General features: G+C 42.6%; 2 protein-coding genes and 1 long non-coding RNA gene across 3 annotated transcripts; 2 read left to right on the top strand and 1 right to left on the bottom strand.

Moving 5' to 3' along the window:
- Nucleotides 1-4,453, bottom strand: LOC139605984 (uncharacterized). Its single transcript, XR_011684518.1, has 3 exons — nt 3,092-4,453; nt 2,930-2,985; nt 1-2,394 (listed from the first exon to the last, which is right to left on the bottom strand). It is a non-coding gene; the product is annotated as an uncharacterized lncRNA (long non-coding RNA).
- Nucleotides 4,454-4,595: 142 nt separating this feature from the next.
- slc25a43 (solute carrier family 25 member 43) lies at nt 4,596-10,712 on the top strand. The gene is made up of 5 exons (XM_071457898.1): nt 4,596-4,867; nt 7,074-7,315; nt 7,462-7,634; nt 9,307-9,441; nt 9,933-10,712. Exons 1-5 carry the CDS (start codon nt 4,596-4,598, stop codon nt 10,143-10,145), a joined length of 1,035 nt encoding a protein of 344 aa, XP_071313999.1. The 3' UTR covers nt 10,146-10,712.
- A 1,349-nt stretch (nt 10,713-12,061) lies between these two features.
- slc25a5 (solute carrier family 25 member 5) lies at nt 12,062-14,281 on the top strand. Its single transcript, XM_071457957.1, has 4 exons — nt 12,062-12,253; nt 13,032-13,518; nt 13,628-13,768; nt 13,872-14,281. The coding sequence occupies exons 1-4, from the start codon at nt 12,143-12,145 to the stop codon at nt 14,027-14,029; spliced, it is 897 nt and encodes a 298-aa protein (XP_071314058.1). The 5' UTR covers nt 12,062-12,142; the 3' UTR covers nt 14,030-14,281.
- Nucleotides 14,282-15,910: the final 1,629 nt, after the last annotated feature.

The following is a 15,910-nucleotide window of genomic DNA, read 5'->3' as shown; positions in this document are numbered from 1 at the left end:
GTAAGGAGCAATAGCTCCCTGGGGAACAAGAGACACCACCAGACCCTTCGTCTGGGTCAACTACCCTCCAGCCAGGGCTGAGAGAAGCTACCACATGACCCTCTTCCTTCTCAATGGACTGCTCCTCCCCTCTACCTGTACATGGCTCGGATCAAGGTGTGGGGGCTGCATATCAAACAGACCGGGGCCTTTGATGTGGATGGAAACACAAACACTGATTTGAGCAGAGTCGTAACAGCTTATTTGTTCCCTTTAGTCATTCATTGAGCTGCTTGTTGAATGTGTATGTCTTCAAAGGGCTGCTGCATGCACCGGTGGTACAGTAGCCGAGGAGGCCCTGAGCACCGTGGCCTGGTGGGTTGTGGGAAGGCCATCTGGCTTCCTGTTCCTTAGATTTGATATTGATTTATTGGCTGTACAGGGGAAGATAAGGGGACACCAGCTGCCAGAAGTTCTCCTCTGCATCCTCACAGACAATGGGCCTCCTGGTCATCTACATCCTCACTAAATTGGTAATGCATCACCCCTTGTTAAGTTTTTACAAGGAAAATTATTATAACCCATATAATATTTTCACACAAATTCCAAATTAAACAGATTTGTGTGTTTTTCTTAGTAATCCTCACATCTGGTTTTAAAAAGCGACAACAGATGCAGGACTTAATCCCACATCACCCAATAATTCATGGATCAGTACTTTTACAATTATCACACAAATGAATTCCTTAAGGCTACACATTTATTGCTGCTTACTTTACACTGTAAATGTATTTTAACACATTTACTGGTCTGCAGGGCTGAGATAACATTAGCTTCAGTGTCTGTTATGAAGACCGTTCCCAGTAATGAGGTGCAAAACTGCATTTATTATTCCTAACAAACCCTGACAGCCTTTCACAGTTTAACACATCATCGAAACCATTAATCCAAAATTAGGCTTCTATGCATAACAAGTCTCCCATTCCTGTGAAGTGAGCCGGGGAGTGCAGCAGTTTGGCCTCAGCCTTGTTGGGAGAGGTGTCAAAATGGTGTCACAGTGAATTGTAGGCCTACATATGCCTGATTTTTCTCACCAATACACGTCCGACCCTTGAAAAAAACAAAAAAAAAGACACTCACTTACAGACAGAGTCTGGTGTCACCCACCCAGGGCTGTTCCCCTTCCCCCATCCCGTCCCTTTCTTCCCTTTCCCCCCTCCCCTGCCAACACAAGCCTGTGATGTGACTGTCTCAAGATAATGAGGTGAGAATTTTATTGCAGCAGTGTGTACGCCTGGCACCAGCCTGCGAGGCAGCAGCTCAGGCCTCTCTGGTATCGGGCGCCCTCTGTTGACCACAGCGAGCTCGGACACACAGGCTGCCCTCCCCGGTCCTGCAGCAGTGCACTTCAAAGTGGGAGATCAAGGGCTGACTTGCGCATGACATCCAGAGAATGACAATGCCTCAGCCAGCCTACACCTACTGCTACGTGCCAGGCCCTGAGACACAAAGGCACGCAGGCTGCTCCCGCACTACTTCATGGAGGAAGCGCTCACTCAGGAGGGGGGGGGGTATACATACAGGAAGAGGGCAGTGCTCTATCTGTATTCTATAGCAGCAGTGTGAGGGGCAGAGGAAGGACAACAAGGAGACAGAGTGGCAACAGATTCTCGGTGGTGTCCTGCTTGATTGCTGAAGCATTAATTGATAAGATGCAGCATGAGTCCATGTCACACCACTTATCTTGAAAGAAACTCATCCCATTATCTTGTGTATTACAAACTACACACATATGACAGTGAGATCAAAGAGTTTTCAAAGTGGATCTTTTATCATTCAGGGGAGAAAAAATAATTATTCCTACTGAGACATTCTTCTGTTAAATTACTGTAGCTCCTCTTTACAGCCTCATCAGCTTGGCTGCCAAAATTGTCTTCATTGGTCTATAACACCCCTGACCCTGAAACTAGGAGCTTTATAGCTTGAATAGCGAATATAAAGTACAACTTCAGTGTCCACACGTCTCACAGAGCAGCAATTAGCTCTGCACTTCACCATCACTGCAGTTACCTCCACTGCATCAAAATTAGACCTCGACTTTTCAGAGGTGAAAGCCAGAATCCCATTCACACACAGACACACACACACAGACACACACAGACACACACACACACACACACACACACACACACACACACACACACACACACACACACAGACACACCCTTTTCCACCCCCGGTAGGCAGCCAGAGGGGGAGTGAGGGGAACTTCTTGTGATCAGGCTGTCATTTCCTCTGCTTGGCTCTGTTATTCCACAAAGCCTTTGTGAAGGAGCCAAGTGGTCCAGCCGCAGACAGAAGGTGGCTCGTCGCATGGATCTGAGGTTGTCAGCCCGGCAGGGGAGGGAGGCACTCCTGGCGGGTCAAGACAAGGAGAAAACAAACATGGTGCATGAAACAAGACAGCGACAGCAGATCCCTGCTGATAGATACAGTAATACAGTAAATAAGACCTGATTCATCCTCTCAGGAGGATGAAGGAAAATAATTTAGCTGACTGGCACAGGAATGTGTCACAATTTCACTGCACAAGGACTCTGCATAGAAAATAGATGAAAAATAACTAAAATAACTGTCAGTCAGCCTTGAATAAGACTCGTAGAACACATGCACACTGAAGTGACTATGATACACATGAAACATTGTTGTGTAACATGAATATGTTTTCATTTTATCCAGGAGTCTCGTGAAAACAAACTTCACTTTTAAGAGACCGTACAGTTTAAATAAAAGTCAGCTTTTAAAAACTGAACAGACAAAAACATTAAACCTTTAATTGTGCATGAAATTAAGAACTAAGTAGGTGCAGCCTCCAGATCGTCCACTTTTATATTTTTGTTTAAACAATAGCAATCTTACGTTTATCTGAGTGGAACTTATTAATACTTACTTTTTATTTCACCACTGTGCCATCAAATAAAGACAAAAGTGGGACTATGGCGCCACCTATGGAAACCATGACACCCCACTCATCAGCTCAGTTTAATTCAGCTTCAACCACTTCACTGTTTATTATTGACTGAAGAAAACACACGTGACTGACTGCACTGACCACAAGTTTCACTTTCTTCATTTCCTCCTGCAGTTGTGACCAGATTGTGTTTTTATGATGTTGCTGGTCTCACTCCTCCTTGACCACCAGATTTCCTGAAGATACGCTGGAATAGAAAGTACAATATTTCCTTTAAACACGAAGTATAGTCCCACAAAGTAGAAACCATGAAGTACAAGTGCTACAAATTTTACTTAATATTGAAAGAATACATAAAAAAATAAATAACCAAAACACAATACTATATTTAAAGACAAAAATGAATGCAATCCTTTCTTTTTAGGATTTGATTTGTGCAAGGAAACTCTATATTCTTTAACATTGTCTATTTAAAAGTTGTATGTCTGTAAGCACAAGGAAAAGTTAATAACCACTAACCAATTGAGGTAATGGTGCTTTTCTTGCCTATTTTATGCCACATATACTTTTATTCCAACACATTTCAAATGAAATGTGGTATTTGGTCACATATGTTTTATTGATAAGTAAAAACAAAAAAAGTGTTAATGCAACCTTTCTTTTTGTTTCATCAATTAAAATAATAGCAATTGCATTGAGCACCTACTAAACCAGTACTTAGTAACTCCCCCTTTGACAGAAATCACAGTTTGCAGATGCTTTTTGTAGCAGCTAAGAGTCTTTGCCTCTTGATGTATCTCAGCGACTTCCTGCAGATCACTTCATATTCTGAGCTGTGCCAACACTGCAGCACGTTTAACATCAGAGTTTCAGTGATATTCAGGTCTGGAGACTGTGAGGGTCATTTCAGAAGTTTCAGATTGTGTTTCTTCAAGTAGTTCATGGTGGATTTGAAGTCTGTCTCTTATCATTGTCTTGTTGGTTTTCAGTGTCTCTCTCCTGACTGACTGCAGGACATTTACATCCAGGATTTGCTGAGTTTTGGTGGAATCCATTCAGTCCCTCTGTCTGTGCAGAGTTTCCTGTGCCACTGGCTGCAACACAACCTGAAATAACCTTTGCAGGGGTCAAAGACGGGGATGGAGAACTGAATTAGTCAGGTGCCTATTTACATGTGCTGCAATTACTGTTTATTTCCTTCATGTTTTTTAAGTCGATTAAATAAAAAGTAACAGTGCATTAACATTTGAAGACAGGCTCTACTATGATATGTGCTTTCAATGTAGGATTTTACTTGTAAGGAAGAATTCTTGGATAGAGATACAAGTTTCCACATTTCCACTCCCACCACTGTTTATAAATATGAAGACACATCTGGGCAGAGGACAGCCCCCAGGACTGGGCGTGCTGGTTGACTGGAAGGCTTCTCAAAGAGCGCCCCCTGGTGTTAGCGGGACGTCCCTCCAGCTCTGCCCCATGTGACTGGGCTGTCCCATCACAGCGCCGGTCGGGTGGGGGAAGGAGACCTCCTCCGGCTCTATAATTAGATGTCTAACCTGTGTAAACAAACAAACCCTCTCCTGTCCCTCGGAGAAGACTGAAGTGATCGCGGGAAGCGGAGGGTTCGGGTGGAGGCCGAGCAGCGATGGCCTCGGTGAAGAAGGACAACAGGCTGACCGGGTCTCAGAGCTTCGTGTGCGTCGGTTTCTCCGGGTTTTTCAGTAAAACCGCCACGTCGCCTCTGGAGGTGGTGAAGATTAAAAGTCAGGTGGGCACCTTCCACTGTAAGAGGGGCTTCTGCCAAAGTTTCCTCCTCATCTACCAGAATGAGGGACTTCGGGGATTTTGGAAAGGAAATCTGGCCTCATGTCTGCGGCTGTTCCCCTACACCGCAGTTCACCTCACAACCTACAAGAAGTGAGTCGAGCTGAATCTGAGTTCGGGGGAAATGTTTGGTCTCTTGTTGTGTCTGCTTCACATCAGGTCATGTGCTTCTTCTTATTCATGTTAAATTAGCTTGTTAGCTAGCTTGGTCAGCTGACGTTGACTTAGCAAGTTTGTGTGGAGGGAAGGAGCCAATAACACACGTCACACGAAGAAGAACCAAAAAAAACATCTGCACGATAACTTTTCTTAGTTTGACACGATAAAATGACAGAAATACGTTTGTTTGAATCGTTTGTTTGTTCTCATCCGTGATGCTAAATGCGTACTTCCTGTTTCACCGTACGAGGCGCATCTCATAATTTCAGCCAATCACAGGGCTGGATTTGCTCAGTCGACTTTTTAAAGTGAAAGTGTCTCAACCTGCCCTGAGTTCTGTCTCACAGGCAGCCTGCGTTTGTTCCACTGACAACACTTTCAGGTTTATGCTACAGCTGAAACGATTAATTAATCAATTAATTAATTAATTAATCAATAGATAATAACGTTATTTAAAAAAAATGTCAACTGGCTAATTATCTAATTATCTTATTTTGATAATAAACTAACCATTCATGTTTTTAGATAAAAAATACCAGAAATGTCCCAGTTCCAGCTCCTTAAATGTGAATATTTTCTGGGTTTCTTTGTCTGCTATGATAAAAATATTGAATAACTTTTGCTTCTTATCTGTTGCTTGGAAAAAAATAGCTGACCATAACAACTTTTTTAAAATTATTTTTTGATATTAAATCATACAAAAAAATCACCAATTAAGTAGCCTATCAAAAATAAGACATAAGAAATTTAGCATTAGTTATAGGTCGTACACGTGTTGACCTAAGATTAGTTATGGTTGATTAATGATCATGCATATGGTGACATTTCCTGGGTAAACGAACCTCATCAGGAAAGCAAGTGCTACCTGCGAGGCTGAACTCAGGGCGCACAGCTCCTGGTGTCTTCTGTTGGGTTATTACAGGGCAAAACAAACCGCAGGGCCGGCAGCATGGCTGATGAATAAACAGTGGGAGTCATAAATACAGTATCTCCTGTCTGCAGACTGTAGAGCCCTCTCACGCTTTAGGACATGTGTGTAAACACCACGCTACCTGACAAATCACCGTCCTGTACAGCGTGTTCCAGGAAGGGAAGCCTTTTCCCCTGAGCATTAGTCATTAGTCCTGTGTCATGGCCCTAAAACTTCATCATAGTGATAGTAAAGGTGAAACAATTGGGCCTGTTTCAGTCTATGATGTTTATTTACTTTCACATAAAAGCAACCAAACCCAGTAGAGAAAACATGGACATGATTCAAGAACAAGGTTCTTATTAAAACCACTCAACTAGAACTGCAACTAACTTTGTTTTAGGTTTTACTAAACATTAAATTTTAAACTTCTGAACAATATTTTAATTATTTTTTCTCAAATAATTGATTATTGAAGTATGTAATCTATAGCCTGTCTAAAAATAGTTAAGTGAGTTTGCAGGAGCTCAAAGTGATATTTTCCAATTCAACGTTCTGGGCTGTAACTAACATTATTATTTTTTCAATTAATAATTTTATCTATAAAGTGTCAAAAATATTTTGGGAAATGTCATTATAATTCACCACTGCCCAAGGAGATGTATTCAGATGTCTTGTTTTATTCAACCTACAGTCCAAAAATCAAAAGATAAGCCGTATGCAATCATCTATGGCAAAGAAAAGCATTAAATCTTCACATTTGAGAAGCAAAACACAGCGAATATTTGGCATTTTTGCTTAAAAAATGACAAGGCCTATATGATTCATCAATTATAAAATCAATGCTGATCGATTAATCAACTAATCGTTGCAGCTGTAGTCTGACCAACAATCCAAAATCGAAGATATTAAGTTTCATATTAAAAATATGCTCACAGTTTAGAAGCTGAAACCAGGAGATGTTTGGCATTTTTTCTTGGGAAAAAAAAAAAAAAAGTCATCGGACTTACTGGTGATAGATTTTCTGTCGATCATCTAATTGGTAAATTGACAAATTGATTCTTACATGAAACCAAAAGATAAATCTGGAGAGAATACACACTGATAAATTAAACAAAACATAAAATTCATGTTTACACTCACACAAATGACTGAGACAAATGAGAAAAGCACCTATTGTCTATTATCTGAGCAATACATGCCCTTCTTCTAAGTGTCTTCTCTGTGCAGGATAATCCACCTTCACATGGATGAGCTGGGCTTCATCTCTCAGTGGAGGGCCATATTTGCTGGTGGACTGGCTGGCATCGCTGCTGCTCTGGCCACGTACCCACTGGAGGTGGTGGAGACCAGGCTCATCGCTCAGAACTGCAGACAGCCCACATACATCGGTGTAGCTCACACTCTCTCAAAGATCTACCGGAGTGAAGGGCTTCTAGCTCTCTACAGGGGCTTCTCCCTCACTGTGTTAGGTGTGCACGCATGTTCATACAAATATGATTATCCAACACTTATCAAAATCATTTCTTTTCGTCCCTAGAATTCACCTCATTTGCTGAACGAATTTCATTCATGATACATTTCACTGTAATTGACACTGCATTTGGTTTGTGTGCAGGTGCTTTTCCCTTCTCTGTCGGATGCTGTGCAGTCTACATGAACTTGGACAAGCTCTGGCAGGAGCCTCCGTTTCGCTTCACTCCCCTGCAGAACTTCATCAGCGGCTGTCTCGCAGCAGGAGTGTCTCAAACCCTCTCGTACCCTTTTGAAACAGTCAAAAGGAAGATGCAGGTGAATTACCAGAACGCTTCTTCTGCATGTGACCTTTGATTTTTAGGGGAACTGAAACAGACCCTTAACAGGAAACAGCACAAACAAAGAAATATGAGAATGTCAGTAATTAAAATAGAACAACATCAAGACTTACATCCTGAAGTAGTCGACTATTAATCATTAGACTCTTAGACTCATTGTTTGGTTATTAGTTGTTATTTCCATGGTATTTGAAAGGAAAATATTCATTGGCAGGATTTGCAGAGATCTCATCTTGACTGCAGTCAACTTCACAGGGATGGTGCTGGAAATAATAAATATGGAATTAATAAAATCAATTAATTCTCCTCAAACTAGAATTCACTATAAATTCTTTTGAATTATTCTTACCAGCAATAATCAAAAGTAAAATAACTAAACACAACAAGCAGCGTAGTGGGTCTTGTATGTTTGTTGTATTACCACCGTTAGTCCATAGGGGGGCAGTGGGGGTTTCTAAATGCAGGCTGGCTTCACTGGGTCACTCTCTCTTTGAACATGGAAAGTTGTAATTCTTCAGTCAGAATAGTATTAGTAGTAGGTTTTTCAACTTTCCCTTTAAATTCATTCACTTTGCAGAACATTTTCTGAATATGTTTTAAAACACTGTGGTTGTTGCACCATGTTCCTTCTAAACCAAGGCTGAGATGCCTTCTGCATGTTAGAAAGGACACATGGGGAACAATGGCGCTGCAAAGGACAGAATACTACATCCGGTCCTATCAGCCTATTATTAGCCACCACAAGGTTCAACAGCAGCTGGGAATGTGAATGTGTCCTGGGTCTGCAGAAGCTATAGATAAGTTCTCTAAAGATAGCCAGTAACTATCAGACGGTGGGCAAGCTGAGAGCTGTGTGTGTCCAGTTCATCAAACCATCACAAACATGTCGCGTTACAATAAAGAATAATGTTACAGAATCATTTAATTTAGGGATTCAGCTCTTGTCTGCCTCTTTACAAGCCCAGAGTTAAACATTAAACGTCAGTCAGAGAATAGATGATAAGAAAACAGCTGAAGATGTTTGCTGAAGTTTAGGGTAATGATTTAAGCTGAGCGTTGTTTAACTCATCGGCTTCGCTGATGTTTCCTCTACAAATGAAGCTGTTTGAACAGTCTAATACCGCTATGGCTGCACCGTCCCTCTGGGAACCTTGAAACCTTTAAAGATGCATTCCTCTGTCACATGACAGTCAGCCTGCAGAGCTGTCGGTGTGGTTAACAACAGAGCACAGGACACAGTGTGACTGTGGCAGACAGGAGGAGTCTAATGAACTTTCATATACTTTTATATACCAACATTAAACATGTCAGTTTTTCACTGAAATGTGAACATCCTTATCATTTTCTTGTTGTTGCACACTGCTGGGTTCATTACTGTGAGGGCTTATTTTAACATCTTAAGATATTTTATAATTAGCCAGGTTAATTAAATCAGCAGACGCAGAGAGACAGAGAGGCAGGCACACACCAGGTGACAGGTACCTGATCACACAGGCTCTACAGTGAGCAGGGACAGGAGAGTCGCTTTTCATTTACTGCACTACTTTAAAGTCATGCTTCAGCTGACCTTTCTGGTTATTACTTTACAGACACATCGTGACACTTTGCTGATTTATTGCTTTTCATTTTCACTTTCATTCCTCTCTCAGGCGCAGAGTGCCCGTCTTCCTCATTTTGGTGGAGTTGACGTCCATTTCAGTGGGATGATTGACTGTTTCATACAGGTTGTCAGAAACAAAGGTGTCCTCTCGTTGTGGAATGGCCTCACCGCCAACACAATAAAGGTATGGCTTCACTCTGTCAGTTATCTAGCAGGAGTATCTGGTGGTGCACGCAGCTAATAGGAGCTGAAATAACTGAACGTGCTCATGAACATGAGAGTCGTTATGACGGGGGAAGGATAGTAGCCTTTACAAAAGGGTAAGTGAGGACGGGGGTGGGGCATGGAAAGCAATGTTCAGTGTGTAAGTCACAGCAGAAATGTCACGAGCAAGGTGAGCAAAGTCTGTCTCTCGAACGGCATGCCCCACTCTCCTGTTTCAGCAGCAATGTCATGATAGCCGTACGATGTTTTACAAATGTAAGGAGCCTCGTCAGGAGCAGTTTCCTTTATTTATTTAAACCGAAATGTCAGTCAGAATGAAAACAAAGCTTGTATGAACACTAAGAGTTTTATTAATGCCTTAACCAGACCACAACCTTCTCTATGGTCAGAGCTGTTAATCACATGATCGAGGTCATTGATCTCTATCAACCTCTGGTCGTGTCTTCTCAGATTGTGCCCTGCTTCGGCCTTCTTTATACCTGCTTTGAGATGTGTAAGCAGGTTTGTCTTTACCGCAACGGGTACATCGTCTCACCTCTGAGCTACAAGCTTGCACCGGGGGTCGACCAGAGCCTCGGGCCCTACGAGCTGGAGGAGGTGAAGCGCTACTTGAAAAACAGGAACTTTGGCTCGGGGGGGTCGTCTTTTGGAAACCGCTGGTGAAACGTCACATGAGGAGATGTCCTGTGAAGACTACTGACTGCTGACCACACTTGACCATCACAGCTTTTGTCTATAATAACTACACAACATTGTGTTTCAGGTTTCATGACTTCATGAAAGCAAATAACATGCATTTATATTTCAGTATGTCCTGTCAGCAACGGTCTACCTCTTTCAGAACATTGTCACCTTTCATTTTATCTGACAGTATTATTTCTGTATGAATTCTTCACTCACCCACTCTGTATTTCCTAATATTATGTGCCTTGTGAGTTAATTATTTATTTTGGGGCTCATTTCACTTATTGTCCCATCATCATCATCAAATAGTGCCAGAGTTTATTCACATAGGTTACAGATGCTCTTTTACTCTGTAAATTAACATTTGAGCGTTATGACCTTATGCTATGTTGTATAATAGGGCTTCTTGTGTGATAGATTATATTTTTACTGTACAATGAATTTAAAATGTGTGTTATAGGTTATAGACAATCATGTACAAGTGCTGACATGGATTGTGATGGAAGAAATGTGCTTAGAACATTAAAATTTCCTTTTTTACTGACACATTTTTCAGTCTTTTGTATATTTATAAAAGGCATGGTTATCTAGATTATATGTTGATAACGTCAGCTGAAGTTATACCAAAGCTCCAGGCAGATAAAACTACCTCCTCCCAGCTAAAGCTCACGTTCCTCTGTCAAGCTTCAGCATGATGAGTGCTATCGCTCTATTTTTGTCTTTTACCTCAGTGAACTTTGCCCTGTAGTAAAAATGCAACTTAATGCATGTTCTCTGCTGATAGTGGTAGATAGTAACTAAGCACATTCACTGAAGTACTGTACTTAAGTACAGTTTTGAAGTACAGTATTTCCACTGTGCTACTTTATTCTTCTACTTTGTTGCATTTCAGGGTCAAATTTTGTCCTTTTTCTTGCACTGCATTTAATTTGATAACTTTAGTTACTTTGCAGATTCAAATTAATAAAACAAAATATATTCAACAAAGAAAAATCGCGATGCATTATTATATAATGAGATAAGACTTTGATGTTCCCCAGAGGAAACTCACAAGCTAATATTAACATTAATTCATATTGTTATGCTTATTTGCAATGAATGATATCAGGCAACAGCCTTCTGGTAAGATTTCCATCAGGTTGATGTTGTATATTGTTCATGAGGCTGGACCAGTCTTCTTATCATTATTATTATTGTTTAAAAGTCATAAAGAAAATGTTAGTGTCACAGCATCAAATTAAAATGAAATAAGAAATGGATAAGAACAACAAACAGTTAAAACAGTGAAAATCTGGACATATATAGGATGTGAAATTCAAATAAAGCATAATAATAAATAATAATAAATTAAAAAAAGCTTCATGAGTCCTGCAGTTTAATGGATTTGATCTCTTTAAGCAGTTGAACTGAAGGGAGCGAGGAGTGTGTTTGAGATCATCCCTAAATTTCAAAGCTTGGTCCAGTCAGCTGATTGAATCACGTCCTGCTGCTCCACACTGTGGGAAACTGAGTGACAGCTCCGGGACATTAACAGATGGGATGACCTTTACCCGCCATAGCCTGCAGGCCTCAACTCCTTCCAACTGACCTCTGACACGACCTTCACCACATAAATCTGACCTGAAACTTCATTTAATAACGACTTTATCTCTTGATAAAGTTTTGCAGGATCAGAGTCTTATTCTTTCTGAAACTTAGAATAAGTTCAACTTTCCTCCTTGTTGGACAGATTTGAGGGGCTTTGACTAACTTGAGCCCTGAGGGGCACAGAGCACCAAATCTGAATTAAAGGACACCCACTGGCCCCGCCCACTACCCCCTACATTTGACCAATGAGAATCGAGAGTCGAAGTTCACGTTTTTTCTCGCGTTCAGCCTTCTTAAATCCCCTCACTTCTACTTTGGATTCGGCCATTTCAACCCTACCGGCGAACCCAGCGACCGAGCAGCGGGACGGCGGCTGAAAACACCTGAAGATGAGTGAACAAGCTATTTCCTTCGCCAAGGACTTCCTGGCTGGTGGTATTGCCGCTGCCATCTCCAAAACAGCTGTAGCCCCCATCGAGAGAGTCAAGCTTCTCCTCCAGGTGAGCGTTTCTTCCCGGGGGTGCCCCTGGAGTCTGATGACCCTTGAACTGCTCACAGTTGTTGATTAGAGGTTTGCCTGCAGCACAAATCTGCTGCCGTCAGTTTGCAGCTCTTTCTTGCAGATGTTCTAGTAACTTCTCTTGCATGTTCAGGGTGAGTTTAAACCAGATGCAGTGGCGGAGGAACTAATGCAAAGATGCCGCACTGATAAAAGCAGAATCTGGGGTCTAAAGATAGAAAGTCAGAGCGGCTGTTTGAGTTTGGTGCAGACTCACATGAGGAGGGAGGCGCATCAGACCTGTTACGCAATACGCCGGCCAGCAGGCTGCAGGGCTCCCAGGGGAAAACACAGAGACTTCTGAGAGGCAGGCACGGCCCTCTGCGGTGTGTGTGGCGTTCAGAGGGGCTGCTCTTCTATGGCTGATAAAAAGTTTGGCTTGACAACAAACAGCCAAGGTCAGAGCAAGGTTTGCGCCATGGCTGTGTGCTGCTGCTGCTGCAGTGGGCCTGGGCTCAGCAGCAGCAGCAGCAGCAGGAGGAGCAGGAGGTGGAGGAGGTGGAGGAGGAGAGGGTGGGGCTGTGAATAGTTGAATGGATGCCGAATGAAGAGTTGTACTCTGGCACATGGGTGGAAATGTGTCAGTCAGACAGACACATGAGAACCATGGGAGTTTGCGTGCTCACCGGTGATACTAGTTGTGAGGTTAACAGGTGAAAGTCAGGTGCTTGTTCACGTTGATGTTTGTCTCTAATGCACCGTCTCTGGGTTGATTACAGGTGCAACATGCCAGCAAACAGATTTCAGCTGACAAGCAGTACAAGGGCATCGTGGACTGCGTCGTCCGTATCCCCAAAGAGCAGGGCTTCCTCTCGTTTTGGAGAGGGAATCTGGCCAACGTCATCCGATACTTCCCCACTCAGGCCCTCAACTTTGCTTTCAAGGACAAGTACAAGAAGATTTTCCTTGATGGCGTGGACAAGCGCACGCAGTTCTGGAGATACTTCGCAGGTAACCTGGCGTCAGGTGGTGCTGCCGGAGCCACCTCTCTCTGTTTTGTCTACCCCCTCGACTTCGCCAGAACACGTCTGGCCGCTGATGTCGGCAAAGGTGGGCAAGAGCGTGAGTTCAAAGGCCTGGGTGACTGCCTGGTGAAGATCTTCAAGTCCGATGGCCTCAAGGGTCTGTACCAGGGCTTCAGCGTGTCAGTACAAGGCATCATCATCTACAGAGCTGCTTACTTTGGCGTCTACGACACTGCCAAGGGTAAGTTTTCATCTTCAGGCATCGCCGAGCTCGATGTCTCTGCTCTCAGATCACGTCCATGCCTTTATAACTCTTTAGTTAATCTCCCTGGTTGACCTCTCTCTTGCAGGCATGCTTCCAGACCCCAAGAACACACACATTATTGTCAGCTGGATGATTGCTCAGTCTGTGACTGCAGTCGCTGGTCTTGTGTCCTACCCCTTCGACACTGTCCGTCGTCGTATGATGATGCAGTCTGGACGCAAAGGAGGTAAAAGACACGACATATAAAAGTATAACTTTCTGATTTTGCAGCTGTGTTACTAGAATAAAAAGGGGCGTGTTTGTAATTCTGTTTTTTCTTTTCCCCTCAGCTGACATCATGTACACCGGCACCCTGGACTGCTGGAGGAAGATCGCCCGTGACGAGGGCAGCAAGGCCTTCTTTAAGGGAGCGTGGTCTAATGTGCTCAGAGGCATGGGCGGCGCCTTCGTGCTTGTCTTATATGATGAGCTTAAGAAAGTCATCTAAGTTGTTTTGTATGTCCACTGTTCATGTTGTGAAGTTTAACTGTAACATATCTTGTACATTTGGAAGGACTTAAATGCAGCGCTATATTTATAGGGACCAGCTAGTATTTTCTACTAGTTGTACCGGGGGAATCATTTATGCACTCTGCTCTTGGCCCATGCTTTTTCTTTTGTTCTGCCCTCACCAGAATGTCATTCCCTGAACACAGGAACCTTGCAGAAAAAGAGAAATAAAGGCAACCTACTGACTGAATCTCCTGCCTGGTTTTGAAATGCAGCGCCACGTGTCAGGCTACCATTACAGACAGAGTGTGACTGAGAGTCCTGGCAGCTCATGTCCTCGGTCGTGTTGCTTCAGGAAACCGTTTGGCAGCCTCTTGTGTGAAATGTAAGCTTAGAGCTGCAGGTTGTGTTTGGGTACACGCCAAAATCAGCTGAGAAAGTAAACCTGCTGACAATTTTCCAACCAAGACACGCTTTCAGAAAAGTGATATGCAGGAGGTCAGGAGCTGTGCTAGTCTATTTTACATAGTGATATTTCAGCAGAATATTTATTTAATACAACTTTCCTGTGAAGAACCAACCAGGATTACCTGTAGTGAGGTGGATTATTCCAACCTTCTAAATATACTTTTATCTCCTGCCAAACCTCATCTGACTGAGAACTTTAACCTTGAGCTGTTTAACCATTCACCAGTATGATGCACCTGTTCCACTTATTTACTATCATGGTCAAGTGACCTGTCGATTTGTCAGTTAAAGTGTGTAAAAACACACAGTTTCATATTCTAACAATTCGTGACAGCAAATAAGCAAAAGGAAGGAGTGAGTTGACTCGACAGGTTTGGGCTTTAGGCTCTTGTTGGTGTGTATTTTAAGGGCTGTCGTATATTGAATTCCTCCAGACATTTGATCTCTCCAGCTGTAAAGAAGGACATGGTTGTAGGACAGGGTGTACTTCTTTAACCAGGGTGTGTACGAGCCGCTCTGAAATATTCAGTTGTAGCAGCCACGCTACGAAGTTTCTGTGTTCGACATGGTAAGTGTCCATTTAAACTATATGGACTCCTAACACTGGTACCTCAGCACTATACTGTCACCTTGTATTATAATCTGCATGCTGGTCACTGCGCCACTTGGCAGCTCTAATCAGTTTTCAGCCGTTTTCATTGACCAATTAAAGAGCCGCTGCCCCCCTGGGGACCTTATCTCTCCATTCACGATAAGAAAAAAATAAGACAAGTGTTTCAATTAAGAGGCTGCTGCACATATGTGGTCTGAAATTCTCATTAGCAATGACGTGGAACATTTTCAGTGTAACCCAGGTTACACACTAATGATTGTACAGAGAAGTTGTCTGTTGTAAGCTGCAGGCTCTTCAACATCACAGAAATCCTCCACGATTACTGAGTCTCTGCAGCTGTAATTACTCTCATTGAAAGTGAGATCACACATTTGGAGTGTGTGAGAATAAGTTATATTGGAGTTTAATATATGGGTCCAGCTTTGAACCATTATGATGCTCTCAAAGTTCATCAGAAGTTTAATTCTGTGACTGGAGATGTTTCTCTTTAGATTCTTTTTTCCCACTTGTGGATCATGTGAAATGTCCTCAAACCAAAGGCGTTAATGTGCAAGTGATGGTATGTGCTCCTCAGTGTATTTAGGATTTCAGCAACATCTCTACCGTTTAGTTTGATAAGAAAAAAATGCAGGTAACTACAGATGAAGTGCAAATCTGAAGCTGCTATAGAGTGAGATTAATGTGGTCATCATGTGAACTTAAAAACTGCTTGATCAATAGTATGTAGACTTAATCACTGTGCCCTGGGCACTTAACCCAGACTGATCTTTGATGGAGGACGCCGCCTCCTTTTAGCAA

This window comes from Trachinotus anak, unplaced genomic scaffold (assembly GCF_046630095.1).
Source record: "Trachinotus anak isolate AG129_WGS33_773 ecotype Australia unplaced genomic scaffold, CSIRO_AGI_Tana_v1 ptg000021l, whole genome shotgun sequence".
NCBI classification, from domain to species: Eukaryota; Metazoa; Chordata; class Actinopteri; order Carangiformes; family Carangidae; genus Trachinotus; species Trachinotus anak.
This window is presented reverse-complemented; position numbering and strand designations above follow the sequence as displayed.